The sequence below is a fragment of the Cyrtonyx montezumae genome, unplaced genomic scaffold, assembly GCF_038088225.1.
Source record: "Cyrtonyx montezumae isolate F1298 unplaced genomic scaffold, pur_monq_1.0 scaffold_13, whole genome shotgun sequence".
In the NCBI taxonomy this organism is placed as follows: Eukaryota; Metazoa; Chordata; class Aves; order Galliformes; family Odontophoridae; genus Cyrtonyx; species Cyrtonyx montezumae.
This window is the reverse complement of record NW_027071859.1, coordinates 20,508,318-20,529,181: the sequence shown is the minus strand read 5'-3', so window position 1 is coordinate 20,529,181 and position 20,864 is coordinate 20,508,318. Positions and strand designations below refer to the sequence as shown.

Here is a 20,864-nt window from a genome sequence, read left to right as displayed (position 1 = left end):
TCAGAATGCATTAGTGTTCCCTGGTTATTTGAGATTGCTGGATCAGAACATCTTTTACCATAACACATTTTTAGCAGGTTTTTTTTCAAACTATTTGATGATATAATTATGAAAAAATATATGTGAATGATGAGAATAAATTACCCACACTGTGAGACTATTTTAAATGCTTATCTTCCGTTGATGACATTGCTGTTTCCTGTGTATAAACTGGTATGCACATAACCATAAATTGAATTAGAAGCTTCTTGTTTCTTCTAGTGCCACTGAAATAACCTGTTAAGTAACCCAAGAGTTAATTCTGTATTTCCACTGAAGAAATTGCACTGCCTCTTTCTTTTATAATGATAGATACCTGACGTTATCGGAAAGGACAAAACACATTATCATGGGCACAATAGACCTGGCATGTCATTAAACTGCTCCTCATCGGCTAATTTGAGAACTGATTGAATAAATGCTACAAAAATCTTTTCTACCTCAAAGGAAGGAAAGTTAATTCTGCAGCCTCTGCTGATGGACTCATGACTAATTGGGATAGGCAATAATGATCAGGTGTACCATTTTATAGAGCCTACTGAGATAATAAGCAGCTTTTATATTGTCATTTTCATGCCATGTCAATCTCCCTATCTGTAGTGCCTTCTTATCTGTATAATTATACAGATGTGTTACTTTGAGAGTGCCTATCCTGTTGGTTGCACGTTTTTTTGTGTTTGCTCTCTTGAGAGTATTTCCACGCTATGGTGTAAGTTTTTTGGGGATGCTTGAGGTTGAGATTTTCTTTCTTTCAGGGCTTTCCTATTTTCTGATACTCACTGTTGCTGCACCCCTGCAGGTTTTACGCATTGAAAACTGTCACTGATGTCAGTAGGAGTTCAAAAGTACTTAAAGACTATTTTATAACCTAGGGAAATAAAAAGGCTCTTTTTTCTTAATTTAAACTGAGGGCAGAAATACAATACTGTGCTTTTTTTTAATGATAACAAGTTGCTTTAAAGTTTTACTTATTTCTTGAGGCCTAAGCAGATGTAAAAACTCCATATACTTATACTTCCAAATACTGAAGATTCCCATGCTAGGGAACATCTTATTTCCATAGCTTTTTTAACTCTTCAGTGACCCAAACCAATGTGCAAAAATCATGATTATTTTCTAATTACTTGGCAGCAGCTTTATCTCATTTGGGCTCCAATTGCATGGTGAAAGTTACTCTCAAATAATTTTATCTTAAGGCCAGCTATAACTTCTGCATGAAAGGCAATTTAAAAATACAACTGGAATTTTTCATTACAGGACACATTCAATTCACAAGGGAATAGGATTGCATATCTTATCTGAAAACATATAACAGCTGTCTGAGTGGTGCAAAATTAATATATCTTATTTTTTCTTCATGATAACTTGATAAATGAGAGATTACTTCTAGTTCTGTTAGATGTTTTAAAAATTTAGAGCAATTCGGGGAAGAAAAATAACACTCCTTTGAACTAAAGTGTGTCCATCTTTTAATTGTTACAGGGATTGTTGCAGCCACATCTTAGTTTTTATGCATGATTTTTTTTTATCAGAAAGAAATCGTAATCAATTCCACTCTATTAAAATTCAAAGTTTAAATTTAATTACTTTGACATATTGAAAAATGAAGTAAGTAAATAGCAATGTATAACTATACACATTCTCTCTAAGTTCATGGATCTATAAATATATTTTATTTTCTAATTATTTAAAAATAGAACTGACATATCTTCCTGTAGCTTCCTAGATTAGAAGGTTAATAGTTGATTAGCCTACAGGTTAGCTGCAGTAGTGTGTTTGAGTGGAATATGGGCAGAGAATAAAGCATCTGAACTCAAATATCTGTATGTTAGTGCATACATGTGAGGAAGGTGTCTAAGCTCTCCTTAGTAGTCAATAAATGACAGCAAATACACTAAACAGAACCTGTGAATCCATTTCACCTCTCAGCTAGGCATTAGCAATTGAATTAACCTGTTTAAGAGGGATATTTAGAAATTGAATTGCCAGATGTGTTAAAAAGATGTACTGAAAGTCACTCCTGAATCAACAGGATTAACTGAATCAGACAGATAGGCTGTGAGTACAATTTAGGTGCTTTAGTCTCATCTTGGTTTTCTTTGCCGTGTTAGGGAGGAATTCAGCCATTCAGTGTCCTGAGTCGTTTATGATGTCATGCCTAATATCAAATATATGATTAGCAAACCTGATTCACAAATCATTCATAAAAATTCTGCCATTCTGCGGCAAAAGGTGAACTATTATATTCCTCTTTTTCATTGAATACAGTATTCATTGAAAGAAGATTAGAAATGTTTGTTTGGCTTTTGAAGGAAAGTTAATAAACTGAAGTTAAACTGTTTAGAAAATATAAGTAATTATATATTATATATATATACAAAATATATTTGTACAAAAATATAACAAAAATGCTTCTTTCAACATTAGTAACTAGAGAAAGAAGAGCAACAAGACAGCAGCAAACAAAACCAAACCAACTCTTGAATTATGAATTATTTCAAGAACGTAGCATTATTGCTTGGGTAAAAAAGAAATGTAACCAAATTTTCCCTCTCCCCCCCAGGCCATCTAAAATATCCCTAATTAGAATACATGAGCTGAAAAGTCAAAAGAGAAATGTCTCATTTTTTTCTAATTGAAAAAAATATATATATTCTTTTTCTAATTCCATTCATTTCTGAAGCATGAAGTGAGAATGCTTGCAGTTATTTGCTGATATAAACAATGCTCAGTTTTAGACTTAAGCAAATGATGTTCTTTGATTCATTAAGAATTTTTCTTAAACACTTATGTCAAATTTGCATTCTGTTTCTTTAACTGTTCAATTTGTAGTGAAATACCAAAATCTAGTGGAATCTGAAGCTGACAGAGTGTTACTCTCTCTCTCCTCAGTGTCCCATGCTGAATTTAAACAACACTATGCAATCAAAATCACAGGTGGTAGCTTGTTAAATGCAGAACAGCTTATATGGTCTATCCTAAAGTTCAGTATATCAGTGTCTGCCAAAGTGTATAATTTATTCAAGTCAATTTTTACATATAAATTATATTTGTCTGCTTCTTGAAAATTTCTGGTCAGTAAACTTCTACAATTTTCCAAACTTTAACAAATGAAAGGATTCAGCAATGCATCTTGTAATGCAATCATCGTCTTTGTTTTTATCTTTTACCTACTGTCTTTTTTGAGTTACATAAATCTGTACAAACAGCAGTAATATTAGTCCTAGTTACTAATCAATGAGTATAATAAATAGTTAACTTTTATGTTAGCATCATCAATATGTGATTTAAAAGCTGCTTTTTATAATATATTTTGTGGTAACCACCACTGAGGTTTACAGCAGTGAAACGTTTCAGAGAAGAAATGCTAAATTCAGTTACCTTCAGAACTTAGACAATTTTCTATGTTATGTTTTATTACATTCTCCTGGTAAACAGTGGAAAAGGTATTCTGAAGACTTCAGTGGCTGTACATGATCAGATTCAAATTTCATCTGTAAGCATCCTTTTTTTCTGTCCTTGTACATACTTGTAAGCAAAGATTTATTATATTCTGCAAGTACTCTAATTCTTTGTAGGACATGCCCCTGCGTATGGCTCTCAAGGACATGTGTGTCTGTGCCTTTAATTTCTTGAAGGTCTACCTTAAAACTTGTGTATTTTGTGCAGCTCTCAACGTGTCACCTAAGGTATCTGCTCATCTGAGTTTTTCAGATACACTTCTCCTCTTGTGCTGTTTAAGCAGTGCACCGATCCAGGCATTTACCATTATCCTTAGGAAGCACATTGCTTCTAATGGGGAAAGACTTTTAAAGTCTCTTCTATTCTGTTGAACCCAAACCATTCTATAGAATCATAGAATCCTTAGAGGTGGAAAGGACTTTCAAAGGTCATCTTGTTCAACTCCCCTGCAATGAACAGGGACACCACAGCTTGGTCAGCTTGCCCAGGGCCTGATCCAGCCTTGCCTTGAAAGTCTAGAGGGATGTGGCATCCATCACATCTCTGGGCAACCTGTTCCAGTGCCTCATCACCCTCACTGTAAAGGACTTTTTTCTTATATCTCACCTACATCTACCCTCTTTGAGCTTAAAACCATTTTGCCTTGTTCTGCCACAACAGACCCCACTGAAGAGTGTGTCCCCTTCTTTCCTGTAGCGCTACTTTAGGTACTGACAGACTGCTATCACATTATCACATCACCTCACAGCTCCTCTTCCCCAGGCTGAACAGTCCCAGCTCTCTCAGCCTGTTCTTGTGGAGAGGTGTTCCATTCCTTGGATCATTTATGTCACCGTTTGCTGGTTGCACTCCAACAGGTCCATGTCTTTCCTTTTCTGAGGACTCTACATCTGGATGCAGTAATCTCTGGTTTCCACAAAAGTGGAAAGGCCCATGTGCTGAGGTAGAAACAGGGAGGGAGATCACTTACCAATTAGTGACATAGGCAGAGCAGACTCAGCCTGTGGAAGATTACCTCACTGACAATGAAAAACAGAGTAAGATGGTGTGGAAGAAAGACATTAACTTGCCAGGCTCAGCCTCACTCCTTTATTTTTGACTTCTGCCTCGCTCTTCAACCCTAAGCAGTACATGGGGGATTTGCAATGGCAGAGCCAAACATCAGCTCTCTATTGCTCATTTTTACTTTGCTCCAGTGTAGGTCCTTCCTACAGACTGCAGTCCTTAGGGTAAACCTTGTCCAGTGGGAGTCCCAGAATCACTGCCATCTTCTCAGCAGGCCCAGCTGTGCCCTGGGTATCTGGAACAGTCAGTGTGCGGCACGGGGCCCTGCTGCCAGCACATGGGCACCTGCACCTCATACTCTACTTTCCATTTAAAGAATTCATTTCAGTAACAGACTAGACATACAGTAGATCTGCTTCATTTGATTTGCTGAAAGGAAAATCTGTTTACTTATAAGTAAAGGAAAATGGAAGATGCTAAAGGTACAGTGCTAAGTGCTGTTTCCAGATAACATGAATGAATTATTTTAGTTTGATGAAGTGAAGGTTTTCTTATAGCCAGGGAGCTAATTATTTCCAGAGCGCTTTGTCAAATTCTGCTGTCCGTGTTTCTTAGTTCAGGTGGGCAGTAGTTGTCAGAATACATGTTCGATTGAAAGATGATACTTAAATTCCATAAAAATTAGCACTTGATGCTAAGTTGACTGGTCTGTATTTTCTGTGCACTGGCAAGAATATGAGATCCTGAAAATAACTTTCCCTTGAGAACTTTTTTTAATACAGAAGGAAATAACATAACCACATAGTAACAACTTGCAATACAAATACAGTGGTTTAACATAAAATAATGAGAGGTTTTCTTTACAAGTTCAAATGTATAGAATTAAATCTATAATGCTTTCTATATTATCTAGCAGAAATCAGCAGTACTGGTGTTAGTTCCTATTAGAGGAGACCTGAGCTAGGCAGAGAGACTTGATTCAAACATGAGACAATATCTCTAAATAAACAAGTGCATTGTACCATGAATCTGAGAAACTCCTCTGAATTTTCCTTTCTATAGATGAAATGTTTTAACTCATTCTTCTATTATTTTACTCTAATCCATTCCACATTATTTATCCTCCAGCCCCAGGAAAGGATACTAGGCAAGGCTGAGAAATTCAGAGCAGCATTTCCCTACCTACTGAAGCTGAACAACAGTTCCCAGCTGTGTAATGTTTGGGGGAAATAATTACTCTGTCACCTCACAGTTCTTTGGGTAAAAGGCTGTCCTCAGAGTTTCCAGAATATCCCATTCTATAAGACTAGGCCTAGATTGTTCAGAAAAGAGTGATTGAAAATATACGTATATATAATATATAAACACACATAATCTAATTGATTCTTGTTTATAAAACTAAAAGGTGAGTTCCACCTGTGGAACCAGAATATTCCTAAGTCTATGGGGTCCCCATGAAATGCATTCCACAGTCCTGGGGAAACTGGATGACTTAATAGCCAGGACATGCTCAGTAACATTTGAGAAGTCATGTTGATCAACTGAAGTGACTGGAGAAAAGGCAGTACAGCACAAATTCTTAACAAAGGTAGAAAGGATGACCCAGGGAACTACTGACTTGCTAGTCTCACCTCAGTGCTGGGGAAGATTATGGAGCAGATCCTCCTGAAATCTATGCACATGGGAGGGGATATGGGATATCCAACATGGCTTCACCAGGGGTGGGTCCTGTCTGACCAACCTTGTCACTTTTTATGGTGATATAACTGTGTCAGTGGACAAAGGAAGAGGCACTGATGTTATCTACCTGGACTTCAGTAAGACCTTTGACGCAGTTCTCCATCACATTCTTCTCTCAAAATTGGAAAGATATGAATTTGATAGGTCAACTGTGTGATGGATGAGGAACTGTTTCTGAGATCGTACCCATACAGTGGTGGTCAGTGGCTCAATGTCTGGTTGGAGATTGACAGCTGGTTTCCCACAGAGGTCAGTAGTGGGGACGGTGGTCTTTAAGCATCATCAGTGACATCAATAGCAGGACCGAATACACCCTCAACAAGTTTAAGGATGATGCCAAGCGGTGTGGTGCAGTTGACATACCTGGGGGATGGGATGCCATTCTGTCAGGTTTGAGCAGTGGGCCTAGGTGAAACTCATGAGGTTTATCAAAGCCAAATGCAAGGTCTCACACCTCGTACTGATATCAGTACAAGCTTGGAGGTGTATGGGTAGAGCACAGAGTACATGATTGACTTACAGACCAGGAGGTCAACTGTATCCTGGGCTGCATCAAAGAAATGTGGCCAACAGGTCAAGGGAGATTATCCTGCCCCTTTGCTCTGATCTGATGGGACCACACCTGGAGTAATGTGTCAAGATGTGGTGTCCTCAGTACAGGAAAAACTTGGACCTGTTACAGTGCACCTAGAGGAGGGCCCCAAAATTACCAAGGCATGGAACATCTCTCTTACAAGAACAGGCCAAGAGAGCTGGGGCTGTTCAGCCTGGAGAACAGAAGGCTTTGTGGTGACCTGATAGCAGCCTTTCAGTATCTAGAGCAGGGCTATGGGAACTAAGGAGTGTGACTCGCATGGTCTGTTGTGACAGGACAAGTAGAAATGGTTTCAAACTAAATGAGGGGGTACATAGATTGGATAGAAGGAAGAAGTTTTTTTCTAGTAAGTATGGTGAGGCACTGTGACAGGTTGCCCAGAGAAGTGGTGGAAGCACTGACCTGTGGAGACTTTTGAGGACACGTAGATAGGGCTGGACAGGGCTCTGAACATCCTGATCTAGCTGTAGGTGTGCTTGTTACTTCCAGGAGAGTTATTCTAGATAAACTTTAAAGATCCATTTCAACTCTAAAGATTCTGTTTCTTCATGATTCTGCATTGTTTCCTCAAATCATTTTAGATGGTGCGTTGGTAATGAGTAGGGTGCTTTATCATTGTCCTTAGCATCTGGGAAATGGTTCATTATAAGTTAAATATCAGTGAATTTTTGAACGCATTTTAGAATTTGGAGACTTTATAACGGTATTTTGTTAGTGTTCATTACCACTGCAATTCAATATTACTAAAGAAATTGACTTAAGAGACTAGTAGCTTGATACCAGCTTTTGGGTATAATTTAGTCATAAAAGATAACAAATCCACACTTTACTGGTGTGTCAGCAGTGTTTTGTAAAATGTACTTAAAGTAGATAATTAAACATCATAAGACCTCTTGAAGTGTTGTAATCTTTTACAAGCTTTAATCTAATGAACCACAAAAAAATATATTCTACTGCTGGGAATTGAAATGTAGTTGTTTCCGGGAAGAAATGTCTACAATAACTGGACTCAAGTAATGCTAAAATACTTCAGTGAGCTATACAAAACACTAAACTTGCATTATGTTTAATTGATCCATAGAGAATTTTTTCAGTAAAGAGTTGATTATATTGAATAATAATAATGCTGATCGGACACTCATGCAGTGCTGGAGAAGTAAATATTCAGTGTTTGGGAAACAATAGTTCTCCTGATAGGAGAGGACACTGTTGCAAAACTTTTCAACAGCAGTATTAACTGGAGTTTAGTTGGACTGGTACAAATCATGTAATAGTACCGCAGTTAAAATTAAGATGCTCTCAATACCTTATCTGAAGCAAAAAAAACTTCACTGTGAAATTTGTACAAAACCAGAATGTAAACTACTTCAGACATTCATTGTAATTAATGAAAATTTAACTAAGAGAATAGAAGAAATTCTTAGTCTACTTCTACATGTACCTGGTGAATCCCACTAATCACAAGCAGTATTTGAAGAAATTCTTATTCTTAGTTGGCTGTTTGTTCTTCTTGCAATGCAAGGGCACATATACTGAATAGGTGATTTATAGTCATGGTTAATTTATACTCCAGATATTTCACTTTTTTTTTTTTTAATAGCATCAGAAAATCAGAGTTGTAAACTTTGAGTAATTAAATCTGTTTGTAAATGTGTTTTTTTCAACGACTATATTCCTGAAGCTTTTGCTGTCAAACTGTCCACACTTTCGTTAGATTTCCAACTTTCACTGGCAAATATTAAGATAGTAATTACTAAGTTGAGGCAATAACTTGCTTTATAAACTGCATATTGTTCTTAATAACTTAATCTCATTTATACAGTCCTCATTTATACAATGTGACATCTGCTGTCTTGGATATTTTGGTTGTTCCTTTTCTCGAACTCCTTACTGTTAAGATATACAAAGCTATTTCTCCTTTCATGAGTTTATTTACAAAAAAAAAAAAATAAAAATGATGGAGTGAAGACAGAATTTCCTCAAGGCTTTATTAGAAGTGTAAGGTATTTCTTCACTAAAGTATTTATTTTTTCAAGCTTGACAGTCTATATTTGTTGTTGTTACTTCAATTTTGTAGTTGTATCTATCTGACTAAAGGATTACTCATGATAAAGGAAAGGCACCATCACAGGAGTATGAAAATGTATCCATGCCTGACAGTGATGTTTCTGCTGTGAAGGACTAAATCCTGGCTACCTTTGTTTTCGCATTGTAGGTTTCAACAATTTTTCTTTCTTGGCATCAGATAGTATTTTCAAATAACCCACACTAAATTCTGGTGAAATATGACATTTTTTTCTTGAGAATGGTGAACGGATATTGCCATTCAGGTTTTCTTCAATATAAGTGTATATAGCAAAAAAATCTTTCAGTAATTAATCTTCAGAGTAAAATTCTTGTTCTTTTTTTATTTAACATAGGATGATATTACAAAAGGTATAACTAAGTATGACATAAGCATATTGTTTCTGTTTTATGAATAACCATTTTTTTGTATTTTCACATTAAAGCCTTTGATGTTTTATGTATTTTTTTTCTTAGAATTAGTTTGTTTTAATCCTTATATTAAAAATACAGGTTGGCTGGGTATACTATGTACAATGTAGGTGTGGGATGATGACCTAAATGAATAGTACTGAACGGTATAAGTAGTCAGGATATATGGTATATTTTCAGATGGATTATCTAGATGGTAAAGAGACACCCAATAATACAGGAAGTGCTTACCTTTCTCCAAAGATCAAGGTTCACCAATGGAACTCCACAAGGGAGGAATCTCCAACAGGAGATCTTTCCCTGATGGTGGTTGGCCCTTAAGTGGGGTCTAGGAGAGGTGGAGCCAGACTCCACTCCTTCTGGTCACGCAGGTGAATTGCCTTCACCTCTGCTCCTGCAGGTGATTCAGTGTTCACCTCAGGTTATCAGTCAGTGGTTCAGGCTGTGATTCAACAGTTCCCATACAGTAGGCAAAAAACTTAATAAAACAGTACAGGCAATGTCAAAATACATGAAAATTTGATACAACAGCAAATTACCCATCATGTCATCAGTTAAAAATAGCAGTGTTGCAATCTAGCTAAGTTATTCATTTGCTTTCTGAAGGGTTTTGCTTCTTAGCCATGTTAAAAATACCTATGTCACAATACTCATTGTTGTTAATACTTTCTAGCCAAAAGACAGTTGGCTGTTAAAAAGAGATAAGAAAAATTTTAAATAGGAACTCTAAATTATTCACACACACACACACACACACACACACACACACACACACACACACACACACAAACACAAAAAAAAAAAAAAAAAAAAAAAAACTTGGGAGAAGACTTGATTCAAACATCGTAGCTCATCAAACTCTGTGCTCACATAACACAAAGACTGGCTGACCACCCCCCCTCCCCCCGCCAAAAAATAACAATAACAACAACAAAAACAACAAAAAAAATACATTCTATTAAATAAAATTAAAAATAATAAGAATAATGCACATAAGAACAGAGAATGAACTCACCTTCTGGTAATAGTGTTGCATTCTAATGTCACTGATAATCTTATTAATGATAAGAGTCATATTTTAGAAATGATGATTAAATTCTGTGCTGGTTTCAAATCAAATATCTTGGCTTCCATATAATGCATTATTAAGAACAGCTATTATGTGCTTGTACTCTTAACCAGAAAAGTTTTCTCTCCCTATCCCACTATTCACTCAAGTGAACAATCACAAAATATATTCTTATTGTCAATAACTGTAGAGTACCTGAAATTAATAATATGTTATTTATATGTAATGAGAACTGCCTGTACCATCTGTTTGGTAACCATCTTTACTTCTTTAACTTTTATTTTTAACTGTAAATACACCGCACGTAAAGCTTAGAAGGGATATATCTGCAATGAGAGTGTGTTTGTTGCCTATTTTTGTATGAACAGGCTTCATATAACTATGCTTGCTTGGCAAGGCTTCTTGATTTTCTTAATAAATACTTAGCTTTAGAATTACAAGAGCAAAATCATGTAGTCTATGGAAGGAAAATGTGTCAGAAATGTGGATAAGTCAACTTGATAAGCTTGACAAGATGTACTAAGAATGTGAATACTTGCCTTAGGTCTATGCCCAGGCTAGCTTTAGAACTGGCAGGAGAAGCTTTATACTTAAAGGATAAGCCAAGCATCAATGAAACTGAACAAGGCTAATTATACCTCTTGAAAATATCAGTGAGCTGCATCCCATCACTGAAATGAATAAATACGTTGTTCTGTTTAATTCAGTGCTTAACGTGCATAGGAAAAAAAAAAAAAAGTGAGAGATCTGCACAAAGCTTCAATTCCTAGGGAAAAATTCATTTTTAGAAATATGAAGAACATAGCATGAATATATGCTTAGTGCTATACCTACATGGTGAGTTGGATTTCTTTGGTTTTTAGTTTTATCATACAAACATACTGAGTAAGAAGACTGTTTACCTGTTTAAATATTATCATCGCTTAGCTAAAGTTATGCTAATGTCTCATCCAAGTATTATATTTGCTGATTACAGTGAAATCATGTGGTGTAATTACTTAAGCTCTGAAACTATGTCCACATGAAGATACTAAATGCTTTAATAAATACTTTTAAAGATACTAAGAATTTGCATCACAGCAAAATCATCACATTATACAATGAACGATTAGAAATGCTTTAATGTCATTAAAATTCTATTTTTGATGTTTTGAAACAGAAAAATAAATTAAGATATTTCCAATACCAGGTAGAGACAATGTTGCAAGTTTATTGTACTTAAACATCCTGTAGATTTCAATATGAATTCAGTATAGATCAGAGATTTTCAGAACATTCAGGACGTTTCATACATTGTTAAAATCAGTCCATAAAAACAAACAAAACAAAAACAAACAAAAAAAAACACCACATCAGCTGAAGTTTAACGCTCTTTTCAGACAGAATGGACTGTTTCTTAACTTTCACTAGTTAAAAATAAAGATGCCCATATAAATATAATGTTATTTACATTAATCTTGGGCTTCTAGAATTATTGCTATGATTTCCACTATGCAAAAACACATTCTGAGGCAATATACATAATTATAAGTAAATGACATTGTGAGCATTCTTTGTATCATCAAACTAGGTTGAATTTCACATCCACAAGAATAAAGTCAAAGTTTTCAATTGAAATAATTCTTAATACCAAAAAGAAAATTGATTACATGTTATATAATGTTACCATACAACACATAATGTTCTACACATTTCAGTGAAAATCAGGGAATCAAAAATAAATTTAACCTGAGATTCATCTTTTTTTTCTTTTTTTTTCCCCTCATGTAATGCAAAGCTCTCAATCAGTTATGCATGTTAGTCGGTCATGCTACCTTTTATTCCAAAGGTTTTATGTAAGCCTTTCACAGTTGATAGTCCTTACAGCAACTTCACATGAAAGAGAGTTGGAAGACAGACTTGATTAATAGGAGCCAAATCCTTTTAACTTTGTTATAAGTGGCCATGCTATGTTAGGAATAAATTGGATTAATACTGGGGGATAAATGTAACAGCCTGAATACTGCTGTCTGGTAAGAGTGGACCACTTTAGTTATGGTCTGGATAGCTGAATGCAAATATGAGGGATTGGAATATACATATGCAGAAATGCAGAGGTACAGAAATTTGTGGTGTATACAGATAATGCCTATGCTCAAAACCTTATCCTATGAGTTTTGGACTCATAGGATAAGGTGTAACACAAATATATGAGTTAATGTAGTGTAAAAAGATTGCTGTGTGCTTTGAGTCATGTGATGACTAAGAATAAGGCTGTTATGTGCTGTAGACCTATCCTGCTGAGCATAATGCTTGCTTACAGCTGACAGTTAAGCTCTTGCACTGTGACAGGATGCTCATATTGCATTACCTCCTGAAGAAGAGGTATAAAGACACTTTTATATACAATCTAGTTTTCATGTACAAAAAGGGGTTGTATATGTACCTGTTGCACAAATTTGCCCCCCCCCTGATTTAGGGTAGAGGTGTCAGAGGGTCACTGAGCTCAGCTGATGTTTTATGGATTTATAATCTCTATGAGCAATAGGCAAGCTGCTGTCTTCAGTCAGAAGAGCCAACATCAATTCTGCAAATTAAAATCCAAGAAAAAATGCATTTTTTGAAATACTCATTCCTATTAATTTTTTAAATAATGAGTTTCCTTTATTTTTTTCCCTTCAATTATTTTGTAACAAATCCAAGTGGGGCACCTCAAATCTTTCATTCAAGAAAAGGAAACAACTCATCCAATGTAAGATATGTAGTGGAAAAATGTTATTAGTGAAATTAGTTACACTGAACTGAAAAACTTGTTTTAATTCATTATATTTATATATTCATACTAGCTTGTTTTGAAAGTGTCACAGAGGCAACTGCAAATGAAAGGACTTAATTACCACAAACTTAATGTTTCTGCTGACACAACAATCTATGCTGAGAATATCATCTTGTTTGTCTTTAAATAAGAGACTTTTTAAGTGCAAATGTAGATCCTTTATGTACTCAAAAATGCCCATGAAGAATGGCCTGCAGGATTTAGAACCTGGGTTGATGATCAGTACGTGGAATAATAAAGTCTAATTGATTGTTGTGTCCTAGAGCTTAATGTTCCACTCTTGCTGGACAATGAAAGCCATATATAAGCAAAAACCTGGACATATAAGGAATTATTCTTCTTTTATTCACCAGCTTGAAAAAAGTAACAGTATTACAGAGGAAGTATATGCTATATAGAGTGCCACAGAATATTTTCCCAGTTATGTTAATCAAATATCAGAGCAATAACAAAGAAAAAATATTTGCTAATACTATTGAATTAATAAACCAAAGTGTTCCTAATAAAACCTTTTTTTTCCAAACAATAGATAAAAATTAAAATAGGAAAATGCCTTTGGCTTTGATCTGAAGCCAAAAATGAAGTATGCTAAGGAGTAACATCCTCTGTGTTGTATAGCAAAGTACAAAAAAAGACTGGTTTTGTACTTTTTGTGAGGGTAGGTTGCAACAGGATGAGGGGAAATGGCTTTAAACTGGAAGAGGGTCATTTAGACTAGGCACTAGGAAGAAATTCTTTACTATAGGGGTGGCGAGACACTGGAACAGGTTGCCCAGTAAGGTTGTGGATTCCCCATCCTGGAGGTATTTGAGGTCATGTTGGATGGGGCTTTCTGCAACTCAGTCCAGTGGGAGTTGTCTCTTGCTGATAGCAGGAAGGTTGGAACTAGATGATGTTAGTGATCCCTTCAACACAAACCATTCTATGATTGTTTTGACACAAAATTAAGAGTAATTAGAAACTGAGAAGGCCACCTTCAGAGAATAAAATTATGTTTTGGCATATCACCTCATGTGAGGTGAGTTATAACGGAATTTGTATGCTTTAGATGAGATTCAGATGTTGCTATTTACTAATCTAGTTATTCTAACTCCCATTTCTAAGGTGAGATTAGTCTCAAATTGATATAGAAGTCTAAAATTCCACTTGTAATGTGCACTCCCAAAGTATTTTTTTACTCCCTTAACTCTGTAGGATCTTAGACAAGGTGCAGACTACTGCATTGCCAACAGCTTACATTAGATAAGATTGAAACCATCTTTTTATCCTTTTTTCATGAGCCCTATGTGAGCATGCACATAAAATTTTGCTGAGGCTAGGTGAGAAATTTGAAGTTTTTTTCTGTGGAGATGTTTATCTGAATCAATTGTGGGGCAACACATCAATTTTTTTCTCATAGAATCATCTAAGTTAGAAAAGACCTCCAAGATCTTCTAGTACAACTGTCTACCTACCACCAATATTTACCCACTAGATCATGTCCTTAAGTACAACATCTAATAGTTTCTTGAACATCTCCAGGAATGGTGACTCAGCCACCTCCCTGGGCAGCACACTCCAAGTGCCTGACCATTCATAGGTTCATAGGTTCATAAGGTTGGAAAGGACCTACAAGATCATCTAGTCCAACCATCCTCCTATCACTATCCCTACCCAACTACTAAATCAAATCCCTTAGCACCTCATCTAAACGCTTCTTGAACAGCACTAGGGATGGTGCTTCAACCACCTCTCTAGGCAGGCCATTCCAGTGCCTGACCACTCTTTCAGAGAAAAAATGTTTCTAATCTAAATCTTCCCCGGGAATCTTCCATTCTTCCAGAGAGGAAAGTTTCCTCTCATTCAGCCTGAATATCCCCAGTTCTGATTATAGGACTGAGTACAGTTTCCAATGTAAGGAATCTAAACATGGCTGTGTTGTTTAAATTTTGTTTCTTTAATGGTAAACAAACAAACAAAAATGGTAATGCTAAATAATTTTATATTAAATTGTAGTAATTTAGTTTCAAGTAGTATTTAAAACATTAGCATGTTTACATGCAGTGATTAGTAAATGCCATGAGAAGGGACTGAAGGGAAGGGATTCTACAAGACTTTGAAAATGTTCTATAATAATGCATTTTGAAAAATTGCTGAGATTGTCACAAAGTTGTCATCTTACTTTTCCCTTATTAGTCTTTCCATATGAAACCTATCAAAAATATTTTATGGTGAATATTTCTATATGATGCAGTGATGCTTTTAATGAGTGTAAAGAATGTAATGTTGTCATGGTGACTCTGCATGGTGTGATTAGGAAACACAGCCTTTTACTGAATGTGTGAATATTTCCTTGTAAAGAGGAACTATCACAGCATGCTGTTATCTGGTAATGTTTAATAATTTTTGTCTCAAGATTTAGGAAATACTATGTAGCAAAACTGAGCAATTATGAATGTAGCCTTCATATCTGTATACTGAAAGATTCTGAATTTTTTAAATTGTTCAACTTTGGATAAGACTTTGGTTTAAGTCTTATCTCATGACTTGTCGATGTTTGCATTCCTTTCTTCCATCCTTTTTATACTCACAAATGCTTGATTTCATTCAAGCTTATATTCTCAGGCCCAAGTTGATGAAATATATTGATACAAAGGTCTGTGGCAAACTCTTCTGGTCCTCAGTGCTTATCAGAATTTTCCTATACAGCAAGAGCCATCTCGATTACTCAGTCAGTGGTTTTCTTCATGTTCTCCCCTGCTCCCTCTCTCCACTTCTGAACCCTGGTAGATTATTCTTAGCTACTACAGATATTCTGTTATTTCATGTTCCATGTGAAGAAAACACAATTTTAACTTTTTCCTGTGAAACTGTTATGTTTAATTCTTATCTGGGAACAAATATTTTGGAACAAATAACTAATATCCAAGTATACATAATTATTGAGCTGAACACAAAATTGGGGAAATGGGTAAAACAGAAGAGTAATTGTAAAAGAGATGACAAAATAAACTCCAAAACCCACAGATTACATTTATTTTAAATCTTTCACCCAGTTTTAAATTCATGAAAGTAAATGGAACATCAGTATATTTTGGATTTTGTTGTTTTCTTAATTACCTTTAAAGTACTTTACATGTGATATTTGGCAGTCTTGACATTAGGGTCTTCTTTATGTTTCCAGGTTGACTGGTATGAATCTACCTTCTCCTGTTATCAGCAGTAAGAACTGGTTACGACTCCATTTTACATCTGACAGCAACCACCGACGAAAAGGATTTAATGCTCAGTTCCAAGGTAGGAAATATAAAAGCTGCAGCAGAAAAATTCCTTTACCTTTAAACATTGGTAAAGTAGTGGTTGTAGAAAGGTGTCTTTAAATATCAGGGACAGTAAAGAGTTGACTCATATTACTACTACTCTTAAACTTGAGTAGCTGTTACAGTCAGGCACCTGCAAGGATTTATTTTTTAAAATACTATCTGTTTGCCACATTGCAGTTTTGCTTTAAGTATTTGCTTGATCTCATTTTCTATAATGAATTGTTTTGCATTCAGTCTGGTCCTTGCTTTAAAAACATGCTTGGAATGCAACTTGCAATTGACTTCTAAGTCACTTCTGCACAAGACTTGTCCCCATCTCAACACTGTCTTCCTTCATTACTCAGAATGAAACTCTTATCCAGAAGCTACATTCATCATTTAGATATTTAGCTCCTCCCTGGCACAGCATAAAATTGATTTCAGGTTCTTACATAGCATTGCCTATACAACTTTTAAGGAAGATAAGTATATGTCATTGTTGTCAGCTGCTGTTTATATTCACCTAAACAGTGGTTAAAATATAATTTTTAGAATGGATCTTTATTGATTTTTGTATTTCATAAATGACCATTCAAGATCAAAGACAGTGTAATTATATTGAAAACAGAGGAGCTCTATAACTCAGAAAACCATTAAGCTATTTAATTTATCTGTGCTTCTAAATTTAATTTTACCTTCCACTCCATCAAATAATTTATGAGTTTAGAACTTCCAATTCTTTCAGTAATTGTAGGGCCTGCATCACATGTTAGAAATGACAGATGCACTGTTGTAATTGTATGTTCTGGTTCATGGCATACACATGTAAAGCAGATAAATGCATTTAACATATCGGTCTTTCTTCTTTAATAAGATGAGAATCGGGTTCCATGAAAACCAGTGACTGTGATCCTGAAGCTACTTTCAGCTGTCTGTAAAATACCTCATCATCCTCTTCCTGATCAGGCAGTCTGTATCAAATACCCACAGTGATGTTACCTATTTAAGCCTGCCCATTAATTCTCACCCTCTAGCTCTCAACTCATTTCTCGTTGTACAATGCTTCCTCTGTTACATCCTGCATATATCTCTTTCCCTGTCATTGGTCCCTCCTGTAAACAATCCATAATCAGGCACGTACAGTCCCCACGTGCACTTCTCCTGTGTTCAAAGTAGAGCATTATGGCTCTGGGCAAGGCCCCTGGAGGTGGCTTGGGAGAGGTTAGTCCTGAGTCTGGGTGTCTTTCAGCCCCTGGGATAGAGGAACCTCAGGACGGTCCTAAGGGAAGCAGGAGTGGAGGAGGTGTCTATGCAATTAGGTTTTGGAGTGCCCCTCCATCCACTCTGGGACCTTTGGGTTTCTTATGAGCTTTTGGAGATGGGAGTGCAATGGACTGATGGTTCCTTCAATGGGACAGAGCAGAGTGGTATTTGGTTCTCCTGCTTGTTGTCAGCTCACTGTGCTCCTTTGTGTGTGCAGGGATGAGCTTTATAATTGCCTCCACTAACATATCTAACATTGCCAACTTTTCATAATCAAGTCAGTATGGGAGCCAACACATCACCCTTTGTTAAGCAACAGTGCACTAAGAACAATTTTTTTCCCTTGTGAAGAATTGGATTATCATATTTCTTGTACAGTTAGCAAACAGATGCTTTTAAAATCTTATCAAATTTACATCATGTTTATTGTCTTCCTATATTATCAATGTTATTTGCTCCCTTTCAATCAACTGAAATTAATAGAAAACTGTTCTATAAATAAATAGTCAATCAACTTCATTTGCTTTTTGCTGTTTGCTTTTTTGTAAAGACAAGCAATTAATAGAATTTACTTAATTAGAATATTAGAAGTACTAATTGGATTTAAAATGATGCCAAGCTCATTTGTTTGTTTTATAACAACAATCTTTCTAGCTCACGTTTTTATCATATTTAATGTCCCAATTTTTAATGTGGCTAAGAAAACCAGCTCACTATCTTCAATAATTAAGTCAAAGTGTTGTCTATATGTACTTGAATGCATGAACTTAATACATTTTGAGCAAGCTGCATATGTGAATAAAAGAAATACAAAAGGTGTACCTAAATAGTGTGTCTTCAAATTTTGCCTTAAACAGTATGGTCTGATATCAGGTTAGAGTATGAACAAGTATACGATTAAGGCTTTTTTTTTTCTTTTTTCTCTTGATACTATGTTTTGAATTTTAATCTTTTGATGTTGATTTCATCAGGAAAAAAGCTATGTTTCCATCTTCTAGTAAACCTGTGAATATTTTTTCGATATTTTAAAGCACCTAGCCAGGAGACCTGGACCAGAAGGCCTTGCTTAAAGTGGCCAGAACAATTTACAGTACAGTATTGTGCTTTGACATGTCTCCTTCATATCAGTAACCTTATTCTTATGAAGCTGAACACACCTAGTGAGTTGGACTCAGTTCTTGTTTTACCTTGTTTTGTGATGTATTCATTCAGTCCCCTGCCCTTTTTGATGCTGATAGACAAAGATCATTTCCATGTTCTCAGTGGGAGTTGCAGAGAACATGATTTGGCTTATGCTAGAACTTCAGAAATACTAAAATCCTAGAAGTCAATTATCCTAGTATTCTCACCCTGAAATAAAAACTTAAGCAACATAGCTTATTAACATAGTAAGAATTACTTAATAGGTGTGATAATGTAAACCCTGCTTTTTCACACTTACAGCATAAGTCTTCTTTAGATTTCACAGATTTTCAGAACAACAGAAAAAGAAATTTAATGTATTTTGTTTTCACTTGTAGTTTATTATACTTCTTTCCATGTCAATTTAAAGTACTCTGAGTTACCTAATTATTTCAGAATTCCTAGAAAGAGAATAAGATAAGTTTTCATAATAAATGCTGATTAATGGATATGTTCCACATTTACAGCAAAAATCAAGTCTCACTTCTATAGTGTTTGAAATTAAGCATGTTATGTTTGACAGGTTGACAGAAAGGCCCAAGAAGGCATGATCATTATGTACCAGAAATCATCTGTATGTTGTGTTTGACTACTTTGAATAATGCAGGAGTTGACAAACAGATAATTTTGAAATCAAATAATGAATATAATAGAGTCTGATAAAATAATTCTGTAGTAATGGAAAACCGTGAGCAAATGATATAAAATAAACTGCTAGGTAAATAATCATATTCTGTGAATATTTGTAATTCATATAAGTTGATATCTATCCCTTATCCACATTGTTTAGAATCTTGAAATATGAAGTACCTTAGAATAATTCATAGTACTTTCTCAATAGATGCATACAGGGTACTTTAATCAGATTTGTCTGTGAAAATTATCACAAAGTAAATTTAGGAAAGAAAATTAATGAAATAAATTAGTAAAATGAAAAAGTAGATTAAACCTATTATTTCCTATTTCTTAAGTGATACTGAACACCATTTCCTACTAAGTAGTACTGAAACAATAACTTGTATTACATTAAATCTTATCAATAGGAAAGGAATCCAATCCTGATAGTGAATGTCAACCACTATCCATCAATATACCATCTGTCTTGACCATTCTTTTATGTGGTTAAGTCTACCACTCTTATAAATGTAGATCTAACTTGTAAGTTTTACTAGTCTGCTTTGATCTTTGTCTGGTAGTTTTTCTTCAATAGAGTAAGAAATCTTTTATTAACCCTATAATTGCCATCTTTGCTAGCCTTATAATTCACCTCTTGTTGTCACAGATAAACAAAGGAGATTGAGCTCTTTAGATCTTGCAATTGAAATAATTTTCTCCATTGTCTTCATTTACTTCATAGTGGTATTTGAAACTTGCAAAGAACACTTAGTTGTTTATTATTTATTTATTTATTTATTTCAGTATCTGATGAATACCGTGTCTACTACATTTTGCTTTTTTCCCCGTGTGTTTCTTTTCTTCCTAGTGCTATGTTTTGTAAAAACAAGTTATGAGCACCTAGGAAATTAATTAGCTAAGTCAGTTAAACTATAGAACATATGGCTTGAGGTAATAATTTCTCCGTGTCTGTGCGCCTGTTGTGTCTGCTGTAGATAGGCTACATTCATTCATTTATCTTATTCTGCCCTTGTTTTTCATTCTTCTTCAGTGTGTAATTTTTCTCCACTTCAGTATTGTAACAGCAGATTTCCTTATATCCTATCACTGTGGAATCAGAAAGCCATTTATTTTGAAAGTTTGTTAGTTTTATTTGTTTAGACTTGAATAAGAGTGTATCAAAACTTTCCACACAAATTTGGCTTAATTGATTTACATTTTATTCAAATATGGTAAAATATATGCAAGCCTACAATGAGAAGTTCTCAGCAGATGTTCTTTCATTAAGTAGGAAGGAATTAA

At 35.2% G+C, this 20,864-nt stretch overlaps 1 protein-coding gene across 1 annotated transcript in view; it reads left to right on the top strand.

The window, feature by feature from the left end:
• Window positions 1–20,864, top strand: part of CSMD1 (CUB and Sushi multiple domains 1) — a 966,006-nt gene that overhangs the window by 608,072 nt on the left and 337,070 nt on the right. Inside the window, exon 6 of the mRNA XM_065730794.1 lies at window positions 16,385–16,497. Coding sequence (XP_065586866.1) covers window positions 16,385–16,497 — 113 coding nt within the window. The remainder of the gene's footprint in view (window positions 1–16,384; window positions 16,498–20,864) is intronic.